Raw genomic sequence first — 20,071 nt, forward strand, 5'->3', positions numbered from 1 at the left:
CTGTAGGTTCTTGAGCAAAGTGCTGTCCCAAACAGTGCAAGAGATTAGATGTGGGGCAACGAAAATCTGTTCGGATTTGAAGGACAGTGTGGAGCAGGGCATGAAGGTGGCGGCAGGAAGACCCGGGAGCTGATGGGCAGGTGGGGACGGGGCAAAGGGGAAATGTGGGCCAAAGAACAGGAGGGGTGGGCATATGTTCTGTCTGAGACCTGAGGAGACCAGCAGGGTGAAGGGATGAGATGCGTGGGGTCCTAGGGGGGTTGTAGAAGCAGAAACCTCACCCACCATTGGATCTTCAGGGGGTTACTTTTTCAATGCACATTCACATCAAGTAACACATTTTGCTTCATCTCCCTAAATCAGGGTCACAATCCTTTATGCATTTGAGAAACAAAAGGTCCCCAAACAGTCTGAATTCAAGCAAAAGTTGCTCATTCAGGATGGGAACCCAAAATAATCTCGTATCTCAAATTCGAACCAATTGAACAACAAACATGAGCAATGCCTTAACATTTAGACATATTTCAGGACTTGATTTTATTTTTGAGGTCTCTTCCCATCAGATGTCACTTGGTGAAAACACCAGGGACCTGGGGGAATTCCTTTCCAAGCCACAAATCTTAGTGACATCTGGGGGCAATCAGATCCCATCGCTCATAGCTTACTCCTTGTGGACTTGGGGCCGGAGGCAAGAATCTTACTGCAGTCCATGGTGATGCCTTCCTCATTGAAAGCTGGTTCTGTTTTTGTCCCAGCTATAACTCATTCCTCTATTCAGTAAGTACTGAGTGCCCTATGTGTCAGGCACCGTCGTAAGAGGTCAGAGTTCTAGCCTGGGAGGGGGTGGTGTAGTCCCTGGGAAGTGTGGCCAGGCTGGTGGGGGCTCCTTCTGGGCTTTCTTGTCCTTGTCCTCCAACAGTATCAGCCCAGCTGGAGGCAGAAGCCGTTGAGGGCAGACAGATGGTGGATTCTGCGACATCCCCGAAGCCCTGGAGACTCTAGGGGCTCCCTCCCGGCCTCCTCGCCTTCCCTGGGTGGAGGTGGGCTAGCCCCACTCGCACCCAGCCTTCTCATGCCCTCCCTATTAATAGCCGCAGTGTCCCAAGAGCCAACCCCCCCCCCGGCCCCCATAAGAGACGTCCCTGAGTGTCAGGTTGGTAGTGGCCCCGGAAGTTGTGGGACATTCTGTGGTCTCCGATCCTGGGGATGTTTATTCTCCGGGCAGGCGGAGGGTGAGAAAGGGAAGGAAGGTGGCAATTTGCTCAATTCTCATCAGCCACATCATCTGAGAAGGGGAGGGCCCCGAGACCTTGGTGGGGTGGGGGGTGGGGGTGCAGGGGCGAAGGTGAGCTGCCAGCACAGGGAGTCTGCGGGCAGCCGGAGGAGCCGGAACGGCCCAGCCCCTGTACCCAGCCTCCCGCCCCTGACTTCGCCTGATAACAAACCAGAAACTGAAACAGGGTCGGGATTCCCGGCGTGAAGTCAGAGATGAGTCACAGCTCAGAGTGACTGCACTAGCGGAGAAGTGGTACCAGACAGGCAGACGTGAGCCAAGGGCAGTGGAGGCAGGCAGGTGAGTGGGAGCTGGGGCAGTGCAGGGGGTGAGCAGGGAGGGGGCATGGGGGGGCGGCCCTGCCCGTCTCGAGGCCCCGGGACTGCTGGGCTCGGGAAGCCGGGCGGGGTGGCAAGAGGCCAGCTTTGCCTGTTGCTGGGTGGTGTTCGTGACAAACGGGGCAGAGGGCACAGGCTGGTGGGGTGGTGGCCAAGGACACTTGGGGCCGCGGTTGGCCCTTGGGTGATGCCCCCCCCACCGCCTCCCCTCTCCAGCGCGTCTGAGGGTCCCGCTGAAGCATGGCAAGCAACTTTGAGGTGGTGGCCATGGACTGTGAGATGGTGGGGCTGGGGCCCGGCCGGCAGAGCGGCTTGGCTCGCTGCAGCCTCGTGGACTTCCATGGCACCGTGCTCTACGACAAGTTCATCCGGCCCGAGGGGGAGATCACTGATTACAGGACCCCGGTCAGTGGGATCACGCCTCGGCACATGGAGGCGGCCACGCCATTCGCCGCGGCCCGGCAGGAGGTGAGTGGAGGGCTGTCCGCCAGTCAGGCCAGGGCAGCGGGGAGGCCACGGCCCGCCCCCCACCCCGCCACACATCCGCGTGCGCACCTCCCTGGCACCTTCCCCAGATGCCAGATCTGTGACCCCAGATGTGGCAGATTCCCCCCACCTCTATGTGAGAGTGCACTAGGGCATCCCTGCGAAGGCCTCCTGCCCTCAGACAACCTTAAACTCACACCTGGGGAAATTTCAGGGCATCTGGTCCACCCTGCTGGCCTTGTGATGGGGGAACTGGGTTCCACCTGATGTTCCCCACGGTGGGATTCTCTGCTCTACCCTGGCTGCCCCTGGTCAGCCCCACGAGGAAATGAGGAAACAGGGCTCTCACTGGCTGGGCCCTTGGTAGGGGGCTCCTGGTCTTGGAGAATAGGCTGGAGCCCCTGGACCAAGGGGAGAGCTTGCGCCCAGACCCACGGTAGGCCTTCCGTCAGCTTGAGGTCAGTATGTAGTCCCAAGATTTCCCACCCTCCTGGTTCACCTAGTTGTGATAACTTATTCAGGTCCCAGTTTCTGTTTCTGTTTCTCTGAACCACTAGATGGAAAGCCAACTCAACCTCTCTTGCACAAGCTTTAGTCACTTCTGGGAAGGTTAGAAGGGCAAGTAAATTCACCAGTTTCTAGGCTACTGGGGCTTAGGGGAAGTCCCAGAGGAACACAGAGGACCAAGGTTTGTCCCAGGTGCACATGCCGCACGCCCAAGATAAACACAAAACATAAGCAACCATAGCTCCTGTTTCCCAAGCACTGGTGGTCTGGAGCTCGCTCACACCTCACGGGACAGCCGCCAGGAGGGTTCTCAGGAGCTGTAAACCCAGAGTTAAGAGGGCCAGTGTTGAATCCTGGCTGGTGACCTAGCAGCTGAGTTACCTTGGGCAAGTTACTTGGGCAGCCTCTCTGTGTACCCAGTTTCCCGCACCTGAAACAGAAACTGGGTGTAATAATAGTCGCAATTTCATAGGATTATCGTTGAGGATTGAGAAAGTACCTAGAGAGAGTGCCTCTATAAGGACTCGTTAGCTGTTACGATCGTCTGTTATGCCCATATTACAGATGCGCAAACTGAGGCCCGATTGAACTAAGTGTATTGGTTTGCTGGGGCCACCGTAGCAAAGTACCACAGACTGGGGGCTCAAACAACAGAAATTTATTGTCCCACGGTCGTGAGGCTGGACGTCCGAGCTCAGGGTGTCGGCAGGCTTACTTCCTTCTGCGGCTGTGTGGGAGAGTCCATGCTGCGTCTCTCTCCCAGCATCTGGGGGTCGGCCGCCAGTCCTGGGTGTGTCTTGGCTTGTAGAAGCATCAGCTTAATCTCTGCCTTCATGTTCGCCTGTGTTCTCCTTGTGTGCGTGTTTTGTGCCCCTGTTGCTGGTTTATAAGGACAGCAGTCCTGTTGTATTAGGGCCCTGATGGCCTCCACAAATTACATCTGCAATGACCCTATTTCCGAATAAGTCACATTTTGAGGTACTGGGGGTTAGGATTTCAACGTATGAATTCAACCCATAACACTAAGTGACTCGCCAAGGTTCACATAATGGAAGGTGGTCAGGACTCAGAGCTTAGGCTCAGACCTCTGGGGCTGTGTGTCCAGTAGGGGCCCGCCGAGCCACATGTGGCTATGAGCGCCCCAAAAGCGACTGGTCTGAACCGTGATGTGCTGTAAATGTAACATGCACATGGGATTGCAAAGACTTTTATTAAAAAATTCATAAAATACCTCAATACTTTTTTATATCACTTACGTGTTAAAATGATAGTATTTTGGAATATTAGGTTCAATGAAACATACTAAAACTAAGTTCCCCTATTTTTACCTTTTTAAATATGGCCATTAGATGATTTAAAATTACACATGTGGCTCACATTATGTGTCTACTGGACAGCACTGTCCTATAGGTACTAAGAGGAGGCCAGGGAGCCCTGAGCTGGGGATGCGGTACATCCGCATGGCTCTGGAAAGACTCCGTGAGGCTGGTGGTATTCACAAGGGGTTTTCGGAGCCTGTGTCTGCAACCCAGTGGGCCACAGAGAGCCGTGGAAGATTCTTGAGCAAGAGCATGGCAGGATCAAACCCAAGTTTCAAGAAGACTAGAATGGGGGGTGCTGTGGAGGATAGATGGTAGTGAGCAAAGAGATGTCGATAGGGGGTGAGTCAGGGTCTCTGGGAAGGCATCAGCAGACAGAGGACTGGGAAGAAAAAAAATGTCAGGATGGAGGTGGCCAAAGGGGAGTCACCAAGCAGGGGAAGGCAGCATAAGGAAGAGGTGGGTTGGATGTTCAGGGGTCAACGGGAGGCCCAGGGACACGGCAGGAACTCCCCACACTCAGATCCCCACTGAGCACTCAGGTGGACTACGTGTCTCCATCCTTCGTCGTCCTCCTCCTCTCCCCAGCCCCCCATCCCCTCGTTGGCAGAGCGGCAGGAAGGCCGGAGAGCCCAGAGCCTGGGGGAGAGGAGGCAGCAGGGAAATGCTGCTCGCGTTCCCTGGTCTCGACATGCAACCAAGTCGCTGTGTGCCTTGGAGCACTGGCCTGGGCGTCGGGCTGCCTAGGTCCCCATCCACATTCGGTGCAGAATGCTTCGAATCTCAGCTGGAGATTGGGCCAGGCCCGAGGCTTCCCGTGTGTAGCTCGGAGCCCTGCCCAGAGAGGGAGCCAAGAATCTAGAGACCAGGCAGACCTTTGAACCACATCTGGGGTTTACATTTCCTGCTCCATCACTCACTGCTTGGTGTGACCTTTGGCAAGTTCTCGAACCTTCCTGAACCTGTTTGCTCATCAGAGACAGGGGCTGCTAATGCCTCCTCCCTGGCCTCGAGTAGGTTGCATGCAGTGCTGTGGCCTGTAGCCCAAAGCACAATGCCGGGCCGGCAGCTGATGGTCACTGACTGTGCCCATGGAGAAAGAAGGGCAGACACCCACATGATAGGTCTGAGTCCCCTTTCTGACTTCCCTTGAGAACCGTGATCTTAGATTCTGGCTCTCATTTTCTGCCTGAACAGCAGGGATGCTGTGCCAGAGAAACTTTCCCAGGCCTGGCTCAGATCACAGCCTCCCCATACCACTGTTCAGATACCTCCCATGGCTCCCCATTGCCCAAGGTCCCCCAGCACAACACTCGTGGACCTCCAAACCCTACCGACTTGCCTGTCCCACCTTCCTTCCTAGCTCAGCCACCATCCAGCCACACCCCTACTCTCCCCCAGCCCCCAGCCCTACCCTGGGTCAGCTACCACGCTGGCAGGCTCAGGCCAGAGGAGTCCTTCGTGATGCCCTCCCCCACCCTGCCCACCATCCCCACCTCCCCGCGTGGGGCCTCTAGTTCTCCTTGCCATGGCCCCTGTACTTTAAAGCTTGCCTGTCCACACACCTGGTCTGCCTAGTTCCACACGGCTGCGATGTGTTTTATTCTGCCCCCAGACTGGATGGTGTGCTTTGCACACAGAAGGTACCCTGAGAATGTTTGTGGGATTGGAGTCGAATTGATTTTCACAAAATACAGGAGTTCTGGCAGCTGTGTGGAACAAAATTGCCTCTGCCCTCATGCCGGCCTTGGCTGCCAGGAGGCAGGGATGCACACCCAGCCTGGGGCCGGAGGGCAAGCACACTGTCCTTAGACGTGCGTGGACGTGGGTCTGTGGCCTCTGGCTTGTTGCTAAACTTCTCTGTGCCCTTCGGTAGGAGCATCTGTGCCGCAGGGTGGGTGAAGCAGTGCAGGGGAGTCCAGCACCATGTCCTGGCTCTGTTCTAAGTGCTTTCCACACACCACTGCCTTTGCTCCCCGCAAGAGTCCTGGGAAGTCGTTAACCAGCACCGCTACCCCATTTTACAGATGAGCAAACAGAGGAGCAAGGCTGAGCAAGCTGTCCAAGGAAGGCATAGAGCAGAGACCCAAATTCTGGCTCCAGAATTTGCTCTGGGATATTCAATCCCATGATGGACGTGTATAAATGTGCTCTCGGAATGCTATGTCCAGTGTATGTAAGGGACGGTGTCAGGCCCAGCCTGTGCATGAAGATGTGGGACAGCGCAACCGCGGTCGTTCGTTTCCATGAACAAGGACACAGAGGCAGCTCGAGCCCACTCTATCACCCATATGTTCTAATCCCAAAGTCAGAGACGGGGCTCACGGGTCCCAAGATGTGCTGGGGTGGGGGGATCCCAAAGGGAAGAAGCCTATCAGCCATTTATCAGACCGCCACAGGGCTGGGTGACACCTCTCAGGTGAGACTAGGGCTCGCCAGGCCTTGGTTTCACGCAGGCAACTTTCAAACGCTGCTCACCAGCCTGTCTCTTCCTCGGACGGGAGCGGCGAGTGGGCCCCGCTCCTGGTGAGCCATAGACCAGCCCAGGCAGCCAGCAGGGCTCTGGGGAGCCACGAAGCCCCACCCAGCCCACCCAGGAGGGTTGTGCACGGGATCCTGCTACTCCCTTGTCTCTTTATTTTTATCTTTTTGAAATGTGGTCACATTACTTTTATAGTGGAAAGTTACTGCCTGTTATCTTCTGAAACCTCTAGGTCTGCCCATCATCTAGAGCGGTGGTTCCCAGTGTGGAATGATTTTGCCCCCCAAGGGACGTTTAGCAGTATCTGGAGACATTTCTGGTTGTCATAGTGGGGCAGGGGGTCTGCTACTGACATCCAGTGGGGAGAGGACAGGGATGGTGCTAAGCCATCCTATAATGCACAGGACAGCCCCTCCCCCGGCCACACAGACGCCAAAGAAGTATCGACAGTGCCCAAGTTGAGAACCTGCTCTAGAGAGCCCGACAAATCAGGCTGTCAGCGCAGGAGAGAACCCATGAGGAGACAGGTCCAGAGAGGGGCAGTGACTTGCTTAAGGACACACAGCAAGCTGTGACACAACTTGATGTTCAGATTCGGGGCTCTCACCTGGTGGGTTCATGCTGCTGTTGTTGTTGTTGTTGTTTTTCTAACAGTAATTTTTAATCGGTTATAGTTTATTTTTTGTAAGTTAATGCTCTCTTAATGTTAACCCAGTCTGTTGAATAGCATCTACCCATGACCGGGATCGGGGAGGGATAATTACATTTTTAGCTGGCAAACAAACCAACTGAATCCCATGAAGCCTCCCGGCTTAGGAGGGAAATGCAGCAGAAGGGAGACCTCTGACAGCTGTTTCCAGTATAGCTGCCCTTGCCTGGGGCCCCGCCCCTGGGCCGGTATCTCTGGGGCCTGGCCAGATGGAGGAGGATGACTTCACCATCCAGGTTTCCCCCAGCAGAAGCAGCCTTGTGGGATGCGGGCACAAGCTGGGGTGGGCACACCTGCAGAGCCGGCCAGGGGACCGGAGGACGGAGGGGACCAGGGCCACTCCGGAAGGTGACAGAAGGGCCTGGCCCTCTGGATTTTTAACAAGGGCCCCAGGTGATTTTTCTGATCAGGCACATCTGGGAAATACTTGGAACGAGAGTGGGAATGCAGTGGCATCGGGCTGTCATCCCCCTTCCGTGTGATACCAGCACACGCCGCTGTGTCCCCCTGTCCCCGTCGGTAAGATGGCATGATGATTCCAGCCGCACAGGGGCCCCATTCCTGCTTCAGGAAGTCCTCAGACAGCGGACACAGGTCCAACATCGCTCTCCCCTCTGACATCACTACCGCTGAACTAGGTCCTCAGCAGGTGGTGACAAGGACAAGTGTAAGGATAGGGACGGGTCAGGCAGATCCGGATACCTCGCTGCAGCTCTCAGGTCACCAGCTGTGTCCCCTGGGCAAGCCTCTCCACCTCTCTGGCCCCCAGTGCCCTCCCCTGTGGCAGGGAAATGGGAATCCTCGTGCTGAGAGGTGCCCGGGTGAGGTGAGGAAAGTCCCTGGCCCAGGGCCGGCGACGAGAGCACATGGGTGAATGGCCCTCGTCCAACCCACTGGGCTCTCTCCAGGAATTTGAGCGATTCCTGTGTCTGACACACCTGCCTCCTGACTCTGACTCAGGGCAGGTCCCGCAGCCAAAGCAGGTCACACAGCCCTGAGGTCCCGCCCCCGGGCTCCAGCGGGCCCCCCGCTTCCCTCCCCAGCCCTGCCTCAGGAAGTCGGTGGAGCCCTGGCTGCGAAGGGGCCGCTGGAGCCTCACCTCTCCCGGCCTTCACCTTGCACCCGGGGAGCCAAAGCCCAGACGTGGTCTGACCTCTGAGAGCACACAGCGAGGACCTGCAGTCTCTCCCTGCCCAGCACCCAGCATCCTTGGCCTGCACGGTTGCGGGCATCTCGCTGCCAAACAGATTCTTCTCTTTTCCTGGCTTCCTCTTCCTTCTGCTTGTCCTCTCCTGGTATTTTGTCTGTCTCATCTTGAGTCCCGTGGTGCTGACTGTAGCCACCACCCCCCCTCCCCCAGCCCCGAGACCCTCGGGCTCCGGAAGTGATTAAGTTCCCAGGAATCCACCTCCCAGGGACTCGGTCCTCTTGTGGCTGCCGTTTCTGGGATGGCAGACAGTCCTTCGGGGCTCTGTGTGAACTGGGCCCCGAGCCAGCTCCTCATTGGGGGAAAACAGGCCACATTGTTTGGGAATGTTAAAGGATGTCCCTACGAGAAAGAGCGCGTGACCCCCGGCCGCCCAGCGCGGCCCTAGTGCTGGCCACTGCGCTCTCCTCCACACGCAGGCCTCGAGCTGCTGCTGAGGCCGTGTGCCCTCGCCACTCGCGTGAGCCCTGGATCAGCAGCGGCGGTGCCAGCTGTCGAAATGTGAAATTGGAATCCCGGATGTCTGGGCCTTCACCGGGTGACGCCTCAGCCCAAGCGTGAGCAGCCCTGGTGTCCATGCGACCGGCCCAGCTCCATTCCTCAAGCGAGCCTCCCCAGTCCCTAGGCTGACTGTGGGCTCTGTGCAGCGGTGGTCCCGACAAACCGACAAAACCACGGGAACGGGGAGGGGGTGATGGGCAGGCTGGTGACACTGCCTGCTGACAGGAGATGGACAGACCCCATGGACAAGTCGCCTCGTGTCTCTGAGCCTTGGCTTCCCCTTCTGTAGAGTGGCCACAGGGATCCTGTGGTGGCCAAGGGAGATCGTGCAATGCCCCACGTGATGTCCCAGGAGGCCAGTAGAAGCAGAAGCGGGGCATGGGAGGGTGTCAGCCCTGTGAGAAGTCTCCCCCAGGCACAGAAGACAGGGCAGAAGCTATCGGAGAGCTGTCCAAAGGGGGGCCTGAGCCCCAAGCTGCCCCTCCAGCTCCGCCCGAGATCCCCCCTCCCGTCCTCTCTGATGGCAGCCAGGGTAAAGAGAGGGGAGTGGCCCATGTGGCTCGAGGTAGGAGGTTGTCCACGGGGCCACCATGGGAAAGGAGTCAGGATAGAGGCAAGACGACGGGCTTGGGCACGTGTGAGGGTACTTCAGGGGTTGCTCCCCAAAGCTCAGCTGTGTGGCTGGTGGGGGCCTGGAGCAGCCTCTTTGGGAGTGTGGTGGAGACAAGCAGCCTGCTGGCTCTGAAGGCTGGCTCTAGCACTGAGTCCCTAACTAGCTGTGTGACTGTCCCAGTGATCTAACGGTGCTTCGCAAATCACCTCCAAACAGAGTGGCTTGAACAAGGTCAATATTTACTTCGCTCGTGCATCTGCAATCTGGACAGGGCTTGGCCGATGGGGCCAGCTGGGAGGCTCAGGCGTCCCACAGGCCCAGAGCCGGAGTCATCGGAGGTTCGCTTGCCCACCCATCGGGTGGCTGGCGCCGGGGCCCCTTGGGTATGGCTCTCCGCCTCCCTGTGGTCACTCCAGCAGGTGGCTTCGGAGTAGCTCGGGGCTGCTGGGGGACTGGCCCCCAGAGAAGTCAGAAGTCACACAGGCTGGCCCATATTCGTTCCAGGCAAGGGGGATTGAGCTCCATCTTTGGAGAGCAGAGGTGCCAAGGGATCCGCAAACTTGCTTTAAAATCCGCAGAGTAACCCGGGGCAAATGATTTCCCTTTCTTGGTGCTTCAGTTTTTCTCCTCTGCAAAATGTCAGTCAAATACAGGCCTCTCCCATCGCTGTGTTAGCTTTTTGTGGTTCTGCTGTAACAAAGCATAAGCTGAGTGGCATGTGTTAGCTCGCCGGTCCACAGTTCAGAAGTCTGGCACGGGTCTCAACGGCCGAAATCGGGGTGTGGGCAGGGCTGCGTTCCTTTCTGGAAGCTCTGCGGGCGGGTGCGTTTCCTTGCCTTTTCCAGCTTCTAGAGGCTGCCGTGTCCTTGACGCCTGGCCCCTTCCTCCCTCGGCAAGACCAGTAGCTGCATGCCAAGTCCTCAGGACAAATCACTGACGTCCACATATAGGGGCCCTTGCGATTATGTTGGGCCACGCGGGTAATCCAGGCGATCTCCCTTATTGGGAGGTCGTCTTCTACCTGAGCCCATCCGCAACTTTAACTCCCTTCTGCCAGGCAACGCGTCTGCATCTTTGGGGGGTCATTATTCTGCCTGCCACAGTAGGGCTGTTGAAAGGATTAGATGACATACTTAGCCTGGCACGTGGGCCATATTCAGCACCGGCCACTGCTGTGGAAGCCACTGAAGGAATCGGGGACACGCCTTTGGCATGGACCTCAACCACTGAGCGTGAGGAGGAGCCCGGTCCAGTCTCCTCATTTTATAGAGGATAGGTTGGAAGCCCAGAGAGGGGGGGACAGTTTGCTCACAGTCACACAGCAAGCCGAGGAGGGGCTGCTTCCTACCAGTTGCCCCAGATCCACGCAGAGGACCCTGCGTGAGGCATGGGCTGCCTGTCTTCCCGGCCAGATCCTGCAGCTTCTGAGAGGCAAGCTGGTGGTGGGTCACGACCTGAAGCACGACTTTCAGGCGCTGAAAGAGAACATGAGCAACTACTCCATCTACGACACGTCCACCGACTGGCTGCTGCAGCGAGAAGCCAAACTGCTGTCCTGCAAGCGGGTCTCCCTCCGGGTGCTCAGCGAGCGTCTCCTCGGGCGGCGCATCCAGGTGAGCACGCCCTTGCCTTCCCGGGCCCCGGGGGCCCCCTCCCCCCTGCAGGGCTCTCACATCCCCCAGGGGCTCCAGAACCCCCACATTTGACCCCAAAGATGCTCTGCCCACCACCCGACCCCCCCCAGTCCTGAGCAGCTGTGGGCACGCGAGTAAGGAGGGGCGCTGGCTTCAGGCTTCCCCGGCCCCTGGCCCCAAACAAGCACCAGAGTGCGGGAGGTTTATTCAAGAGGTGACCCCAGGACGCATTGGGAGAGCGAGGATGTGAGGCAGGGAAGGGAAGGCACCCAACAAAGGTTTTGTTCGTGTGCTTTTAAACTCAAGCCAGTTGCCCCGGGATAACTGAAGCTTAACCCCACTGCGGGCCTCTGGGAAATCCCACAGACCTCAGATTTATGCAGGGAGCGGAGGTATTGACAGCTCCCATCAGGCACAGCTACTGCTGCTCCCGGGGCCCCCCACTCCTCAGCACCTCCAGGCGAAGGCGCCCGGGTGCTGGTGCTTGGGAGGTCACCGAGCTGGCAGGGCTGAGGGCGGTGGGCCAGACACTAGCAGTCGCAGCTCCACGTGGGGGTCTTCCCGGTCAACAGCTATTTATCAGCACCTACTCTGGGCCAGGCTGGACGGGGGGCTGGAGACGCACGGCTCGGCAGGGCTGGACCCTGTGCTTGAGCAACTCTTGGTGGAAGGGAGGGTGGCCCATTAGCCCGAAGGGATGAAGGACGGGTGGGCGGGGAGGAGGGCAGGTGTGCAGCGGTCCGAAGGGTGAGTCTTCGTGGAGGGGGGCGGGGAGGGGCGAGCAGGAGCCCCAGCCTGAGGTGTGAGGCACCGCTTGGCCGGGCGACTGGGGACTGTGTAGGTCGCAGGGAAGGGACCTGAATTTGGGCCCCTCTGTTAGCCTTGTGGCACACAGGATCAAGGACAGAGTGGTCAGCACACGGATTCACTGAGGTAGCACTTTAGAAACATCGTTTTGACCTATTTTTCTATATGGGCCCGGTGCCCTGGAGCTCCCTAAGTGTCTGACAGCAATCTGCAGCACCCCCTCCCCCCACCGGCTGATTAGGACCTGGAGGGCACAGCCCGGCTCTCCGGATGCCGGAAGCAGTGCCTGGCCACACCTGGGCCTAGGGCCCCAGCTCCGGGGCTGACAGCTGAAGCCAGGCCTGCTCCAGCCACCTGCTGAGTCCAGGGTGTCAGAAACCTGCAGAGACTCACCCACTGACCCACATGGGGGCCCTGGAACCTGGGGTGTGAGCGGGGAAGGCCCGGGTCACACGGGGTCTCTGCCTTCACCCCCAGCCCACGCCCCTGCCTGTGTCTACAGAACAGCCACTTTGGACACAGCTCGGTGGAGGACGCCAAGGCAGCCATGGAGCTCTACCGGATCTCCCGGCGCATTCGAGCCCGCTGAGGGCCCACCCGGTGGAGCGGGACTGGAGCTCCACCTTCGTCCCGAAGTCTTCGTCTCTTCAAGACAGCAACCCCCTTGCTTTTGGAAAATGTGTCTTTAGCAGTAAAATAGCTCTATATTTTTTCTACTCCATCATTGGATACTCCTCTTGCCTTTTTCTGAGCCGGGTAAGGGTGATGGGCCCCAGTCTGTGTGATGCTTAGAGGACCATCAAGACACTGAGCTGGAACGGGGGTGGGGTGCGCGGCTGGTGGGGGCAGGGGCGTCGGTTTCCTGAATAATCTTGAATCCTGTGTATCCAAGAAGCAGCTGGAGGAATCTAGGTGGCATGTAACTAAAGCCTTGCCCCTGCCTCCCTTTTCCTGTTGCATTTACGTCCAGGGCGGTGGCACCCGGCTCCGAGGTCCATTCGTGCCATCTTGAAATGGGTGCCATGGCTGTGGCACGGAGGTACGGAGAATGTGGTGACCTTCAGCAAGTCATCCCTCTTGTAAAATGAGGAAGCAAAGGTAGTGGATTTTGAAGTCAGAACTAAGTTGGAGTCTTGGTTCTGCCATTTAGTAGCTAGAGTTGAGTTACTTAACTTCCCCAAGCCTCAGTTTCTCCATGTGTAAAATGGGAAATTCTTTTCTTCTTAAAGATTTTATTTATTTATTTGACAGAGAGAGCACAAGCAGGGGGAGCACCAGAGGGAGAGGGAGAAGCAGGCTTCCCACCCAGCAGGGAGCCCGATGTGGGGCTCCATCGCAGGACCCTGGGATCATGACCTGAGCCGAAGGCAGACGCTTAACCGACCGAGCCACCCAGGCATCCCCTAAAATGGGGAATTCTAACAACTGATAGGGTTCTTGTGTGATGTCGCACACAAAGCTCCTGGCACCACGCCTGTCAGAGCTTACACACCCAGCAAACGTCAGTAACGAGTGGTTACTGTCTGCATCACTCTGATCTAGGAGACCCCGGGGAGAGCAGCTACACTCTGCCGCGGGGGCTGGACCTCTAAGAGTCCACATCAGAAGACTGCTCACTGGGGTCAGCTGTAGTCATTATTTTAATCCATGCCCGGGTGCCTCTAAACCAGAATGACTCGTGTGTGTGTATGTGTGTGTGTGTGTTGGGGGGGGGGGGGGTGGGGGGGCAGCTGATTCTGATCAGGACCTCCACAGGTGATTCCGATGCCCAGGACATTTGAATCACCTGAGATTGCTTTTTAGGCAACCCCAGTCCCTAAGCACAGTGTTCTCACACTGGACGGAGCATCAACATCACCTGGAGGGTGCTGGACCCCAACCCCAGAATTGCCAACTCAGCAGGTCTGGGGTGGAGCCCCAGAATCTGCATTTCTCACGAGTTCCCCGTTGATTCTGCCGCATGCTTCGAGAGCCACAGCGAAGCATCAGCTGATTGTCATGTGCGGCCACAGTTGAGAGCCACCAGCTTGTGGTCCGAGTACCACCAGGGTAGACTCCTGCTGCCGGCCCAGCCTTGCCCCCTGCTGTCTCCCCCAGCCGCCTGCTCATGCAGAGAGAGGTCCACAGCCCTGAAAAACGTGTCCTAAATAGCCCCACTACATAGATGAGGGACTCGAGGTGAGGTTAAGGACCCAAGGGATTCAAACCCAGGCCCCCCGACCCCGAACTCGAGAGCTGTTCCCTCAGAGTGCATCCTAGTGGTAGTGCCTCCCGTTTGCACGCTGACCTCTGGGAACCCGGGGGGCTCCCTCCCTCGCACGTCTGCGAGAACGGGGAGGGGCAGCTTGCTCCCTCACGGTTCTCTCCGGCCCCAGGGCCCCACCGACTCCAGGGCTGTGACCGGGCCCTCTGCGGCTGCCTTGCCTGGCTAAGACTGGCCACCAGGCGGTGCCCTTGGGCCGTCTGCGGTCCCAGGGGCCTCCAAGGCCGAAGCAGCCAGGAACACTTAGGAGGCATGAGGTGCGAGGGGCTGTGTCTTTAAAAATGGCTAGGGGGCTGCAGCAGGGACCCTGTAGGCCACCCTCCCTCAGCCACTGAGCTAGAGTGAGTTACAGCCGGGCCTGGAAGGTGAGCCCCAGCTCTGTAGGACTCCCAGGCCAAGGTCTTTTCCACCTTGAAAGGAGGGGTGAACCGGGGTTCCCCAAGGAAGTCTCTAACCCAGCTTCCCGCTTCCGGCTGTGGTGCTTGGATGCCCCCAGTGGGGAGGCGCCCACCCCACCTCCCAGAGGGGCGCTGAGTGAGGGTCAGGACCTGGGGGGGGCGTGTGCCGTGGGCCCTGGCCCCACTCGCGAGACCCCCCACCTTCTGTATAGCCAGTAGAGAGCACGAGCTTCAGAGTCAGGCTGACTTGGCTTGCGTGTCTCAGCTCTCAGAGAGCAGGTGCCCCATCCATCAGGTGGGGGGAGAAGAGGCTGGAGGTCTCATACGCACGGTGCCCAGCCCCAGCTGGTGGGGGGTAGGGACCCACAAACGGCCCCCGGCACCACTGATCATAATCAAAATAAAGGCCTGCCTCTGGGCTGTGCCGCGGGACTCCCGACCCCCCTGGGTCCCAGCACACCCGGAGTCGTGGCCTGCAAGTGGTGGTGTCATTGGCCGAGGGTGTAAAGCGCAGAGGAGAGGAAGGTCATGTTTGCTGGGACGGACGAATCCTATCGTCCGCAGCAGACCCGCTCCCAGCAGCCCAGACCTGGTGAATGCCCAGGAGCCCCGCTCCTACCCAGGGGCTAGACTCGGCCTTGCACAACTTCCACCTCAGTCTCCTCATCTGTAAAATGGGACTATTAGTCCCAACTCCCACAGCTCTCGGGGGAGCAGATGGGGCCAGGGAAGCGAAACCGCCCTGCAATCTGCCCCAGCCTATACCGGCTGCAGGTGGAATCTCCTTGCCCAGGGAGCACACCCCCTCCTGTTCTCCGGCCCTCAGTCCTGGCAAGGGCAGGTCGGGCTCCACCCCAGGCACACGGGGAGAGGGCCGAGCTGGGCTCCGCATCGCCTTGCCTTCTGCTCTCTCCTTCCCGAGCCCTTAGCTGCCCCACTTTGCTCCCCCGGTTAGTTTCTAATCCCCCATCCCCCCAACCCTGCCCCACCTTCCTGCAGACCCACTCCTGCTGGCATTGTCCCCTGCACCGCCCTCCTGGACCGGGGGCCAGGGGGTGCGCTTCCTCACTTGGTCCCCTCTACCTCAGTTCACAGTGCACCTGCCCTGGGTGCCCTTCCCAGACCCTAAATACCCGGGGGGACTATCTCTGCTCCAGGGCAGAAAGGCCAGGAGAGTAACTGCTGTCCTGGGGGGGGGAAGATCCAGTCCCCGAGACCATGATGGGTCCCCGCATGATGGCAGCTTGAGGAGAGCAGAGGACGTGCCTGCAGTGGTGGTTTCTAGCAGCCGAAAACTCTATCTGGCTCATGGCATGTGGTCTCACCTAAGCCCATGGGAAGGTCCTGCCGCAGGTGGGCCTACAGGGTGAGCCTAGAGAAGAAGGCCCCCCCTGGGCAGGGCCTCCTCTAAGGGGCCAGTGCAGGAAATAAAGGAGTCTGGGGCCTGATGTGCCGTGCAGAACTGGGAATGCGTGCCCAGCTGGATGGGGCAGGGGCCACTCAGCCTCAGCCGATTGTGGCCGTGCAGAAATGCTGCCCAGTGGAAACCCCTTCAGGCCTGTGTCCGGCCCGGAGGCCACCAGTTTGAGACCTGAGCTCTAGTCCACCTCCCACCTGACTCCTTTCAACCAGGGGCCTGCATATGTCCCAAGACAGAGACTTCACTGTCTCGAAAGCACTCCTCAGTGGGGTGGGGCCCCTGATTTAGAGGTGCAGGGCTTGCCCCACTGAGGCTCCCACCCAGGATAAATGCAATTCCACTTGTATGTTGTGACCTGTCACCCACCTTTAGATCATTTTCATGTCTCTCACCCCTACCCTGAGTCTTTGACTTCCCAGGTTAGATGCCCCCAATTTCTTCAGTGGTTTCCCCTTCTGTGGAGCCCCTCCCATTTCTCCTCTGTCCGCTCCCCACCCCCCGCCCACCCACCACCCGGCGTGTCTATCCCTTCTCGGCCCACTCCCCTCAGCCCCATTCTCAGCGGATTCTTAGATGGCGAAAAGGTGGGAAGGAAACCAGGACTCCACTGGGACAAGGGAATTAGTGGCATCCTCCAGCCCAGAGCTGGCTTTGGAAAGATCCGGCAGAACGAATGGAGGCACTGAGGATGGGGTCACTTTTTGCCACTTAACCCTGAGGCATGGAGGAGAATTTGGAGGTGGCTGGGAAGGGCCGTCTTGGAATGGCCCCGCTTCACTGAGCGTACCTGAGTCACCTCTGACTCAGGCCCATTTGCTGCTGGAGTGAGGAGATTGGAGAGCTCTCTAGCCCCCCTCAAACCCCTTGGCCTCCCCGCCCTCCTTCGCCCAGCCCGGCCTGGCCTGAGTGGAGGAAAGTGCTTCTATTCAGGGAATGAGTTCTCTGGCCTGGCCGGCTAACTGTCTTCGGGCACTTGCCCAGGCCCTGCTCCCCACCAAAGGCCCCGTCCAAAGGCCCGCTGTCTTGGAGGGTCAGGAGCCAGCCCGGGTCTGGTTCCAAGAGCGGTAAGAAGGCTGCCCGCTTCCTGCCCGGCGTGCTGCGGGCTAGGCCGGGCTCCGTCGCCAGGAGGCTTACTCACTTGTGGAACAATTTCTCCTCTATATGGAAAGAACATATGCTTTTCCTGCTGGGGGAAGAGAGGGTTTGGAGTAGCTTTGCTGAGACGTGTAGGAAAAGGCAAATGTTGGCCCGGCCCCAACACCCTGATTTCAAGCCATGTGCTGTGTTCGGTGGCAGAGCCCATTGGCCTCTGTCCCCAGGTGCAAGGGGAGAAGGCCCAGGGGATGCTGGTCAGGACCTCAGTTTTAGGACACTGAGCTAGTCCCTTGCTCAGGGCTGGGTGTCCTCATCTCTTCATTTTTCCTGTTCTGTCCTCCAGGATTTAGGGCTCAGACAGAGGGAGAGGGACATAGCCTCAGCTCAGCCAGCCAGTCCCAGCTCAGCAACCCCTCCCCCCACCCACCACCGCTGTGTCCTCCAACGGGGTCTGCAGCAGCTCTGCTTGGCTGCCCCCCACCCAGGACCCTCAGTCTGAAGGAAGAGCTCAGGCCATGGGGGAGCAGGTAGGACGTGGCTGTTCAGATCTCACCGCACCCAGGACCAGCTGGAGTCTAAAGAAAGGAGGGGCAGATTTAAAATAAAATTCTTTCGATGTGAGCTAGCATCTTCCCTCTAAGGGACAGGGAAAGGTTAGAAGCACCAGACCAAGGCTGGCTCTCTTCAGCAGAGAGACGGAAGGGCAGGACCTGGCTGGCAGCAGGCTGGAGGACAGCCCTGGCTCGCTTGCTTCCGGCCTGGGTGCTCCTGAGCAGTAGCCCGTCCCAGGTTCTTGTTCCCGATCTGCAGATACAATCCCCACCTGGTGCAAGGGTCAGAGGCAAGGATGCCAAGGGCTGGGCACAGACAGGTGCTCCATGAAAGATTGCCTCGAACAAAGATGCATCAGGGCTCTGAGTGCGGGTGGGGTGCTGGCAAGGGTTGGGGGGCCCAGACAAGCTGTTTCTGGTCCTCTGAGGAGGCACCTTTTGTCCAGCCCTGTGGGGTCTGCCCCTTAAGCTATGAAACACTCCAACGAAATCAATGGAGCTTCCCGTGGTCCTGCCAGGGTCTTAGCAGTCTGGGCTGCTATAGCAGAATACCAAAGATCGGGGGGCTTAAACAACAGACTTTTATATCTCACAGTTCCTCAGGCTGGGAAGTCCAAGCTCCAGGTGGCAGCAGATCTGACGTCTGGTGAGGGCTCTCTTCCTAGTTTGCAGACAGCCATCTTCTTGTCGTGTCCTTACCTGGGAGAGACAGAGGCCACCTCTCTGGTGTCTCTTCTAAGGACAAAGATTCCCTTCCCAAGGCTCCACCCTCATGACCTGACTCCCTCCTAGAGGCCCCACCACCAACACCGTGGCACTGGGGATGAGGTGAAGGGCGCTGACAAGCAAGCCGTTGGCCAGAGTCACTCAGCGGTGCAGAGGTAGATTCGGGACTTGAATTCATCTCTGGGGAAAAGATGCTTGGGGTTCGTCACCCGTGGAGGAGAACGATAAGCCCGATCTCTTCTCCTTCTAGAGCAGCACAAACCCCACGCTGATGTGGAGAAGAAAGTGTCCCAGGCCAAGGGGAGAGTGGGGTCAGGCCTCAGGGGTCCTGGCCTTCAGCACAGGACACTGGAAAATGGAACTGAACCGATATTGTTTGCACGTGTATTTGCAAGGCTTGCTGTAGCATCTCCCAGTTTAAAAGCCAACAAAAGAAAACCCTTGCTCCCTCCACCTTCCCAGCTACTGTCCTAGGCACACTTTCTGCCCCAAGCGTCTGAACACCATCTACACCCCACCCCCTCTTTCCTTTTTCTCACCTCTCATTTGCTCTAAACCCCAACTCTGCCTTCTCTTCCCACCTCTCCATGGAAACTGTGCTCATCAGATCACCAGTGAACCCCATATTGGCAACTTCAAGATATCTTTAGGTTCTCCTCTTATTAGATCTCTCCACATAATTCAACTTCTCTAGAGTGAGTTTCCCTCCTCCTCTGCAGTTCCTCAGGACATGGGCCTTGACCATCTCTTCTCTTAGCACCTTCTCTCTCTCATCCAGTCTGATGGCCCTAAGACTCCTTTCAGTCAACAAATACGTATTACGTACCTGGTATGTGCCGGGCACTGTTCTAGGCACTGGAGAGAAGATAGAACAAAATATTTGGTTCCTGCCCTCATGGAGCTTACATTCTAGTACAGGAAATGGATAAAATACAAATAAATATATAATATCATGTCAGCTGGCATTACCTAGACTTACACAAATTGTTAAAGAGATGAGGAGGAGCAGATTAATAACATGGAGGGGCTTTAGGTTTCAGACAAGATGGCGGCCTTGCATGGGCCGAGAGAGGACTTTTTAGCCGTGTCTTCTTTCTCTCACACATCTGAGGCAGAGTATTGCTCATCCCATCATTGTTCGAGGGCAGGAAAACAGAACAAGCCAGGGGTACCATCCCAACCCCGGCTGGGGAGGGGCTTTCTATGAAAGAGGGTGGTTGCCTCTCACTGGGTAGAAACTTCACTGTAAGGGCTCAGGGTTGCCGGGAGGTGGGTAGACACAAGGGGACAGGGGGTAATGAGCCCAGCACTGCTAGAGGCTCCATTCTGAGGTGGGCCCCCTCCTGGCTTACCTGAAGGAGTGTGTGCGGGGGACTGGTGTCCTGTCCCCAGAAAGACAGAGCCAGCCGGGGAAGCTGATTGCTCCCAAGAAGGTCAACGATGAGCTTGCAGGAAAGAACACTGAGATATCTGTGGAACTTAACTCCTATGCCAAAGGCTGCAAAACTGAACTAATGGGAAAAGACCAAATAGGAACTTTAATCATAATAAAGATCTACCAGAGGCAAAGAATAACAACACACGTATCAAAGGACTTGTATCTAGAATATATAAAGAACATTTGCAACTCAAGAAGAATGTTATTTTTTTTTAAGATTTTATTTTTTAAGTCATCTCTACACCCAACATGGGGCTTGAACTCACAATCCCAAGATCAAGAGTTGCACACTCCATCAACTGAG

At 57.5% G+C, this 20,071-nt stretch overlaps 1 protein-coding gene across 1 annotated transcript; it reads left to right on the forward strand.

The window, feature by feature from the left end:
* Window positions 1-996: 996 nt before the first annotated feature.
* Window positions 997-12,597, forward strand: ISG20 (interferon stimulated exonuclease gene 20). The gene is made up of 5 exons (XM_021680532.1): window positions 997-1,040; window positions 1,461-1,573; window positions 1,828-2,079; window positions 10,848-11,048; window positions 12,379-12,597. The coding sequence occupies exons 3-5, from the start codon at window positions 1,852-1,854 to the stop codon at window positions 12,463-12,465; spliced, it is 516 nt and encodes a 171-aa protein (XP_021536207.1). The 5' UTR covers window positions 997-1,040; window positions 1,461-1,573; window positions 1,828-1,851; the 3' UTR covers window positions 12,466-12,597.
* The last annotated feature ends 7,474 nt before the right edge of the window (window positions 12,598-20,071 follow it).

Source organism: Neomonachus schauinslandi, chromosome 9, assembly GCF_002201575.2.
Source record: "Neomonachus schauinslandi chromosome 9, ASM220157v2, whole genome shotgun sequence".
Lineage (NCBI taxonomy): Eukaryota > Metazoa > Chordata > Mammalia > Carnivora > Phocidae > Neomonachus > Neomonachus schauinslandi.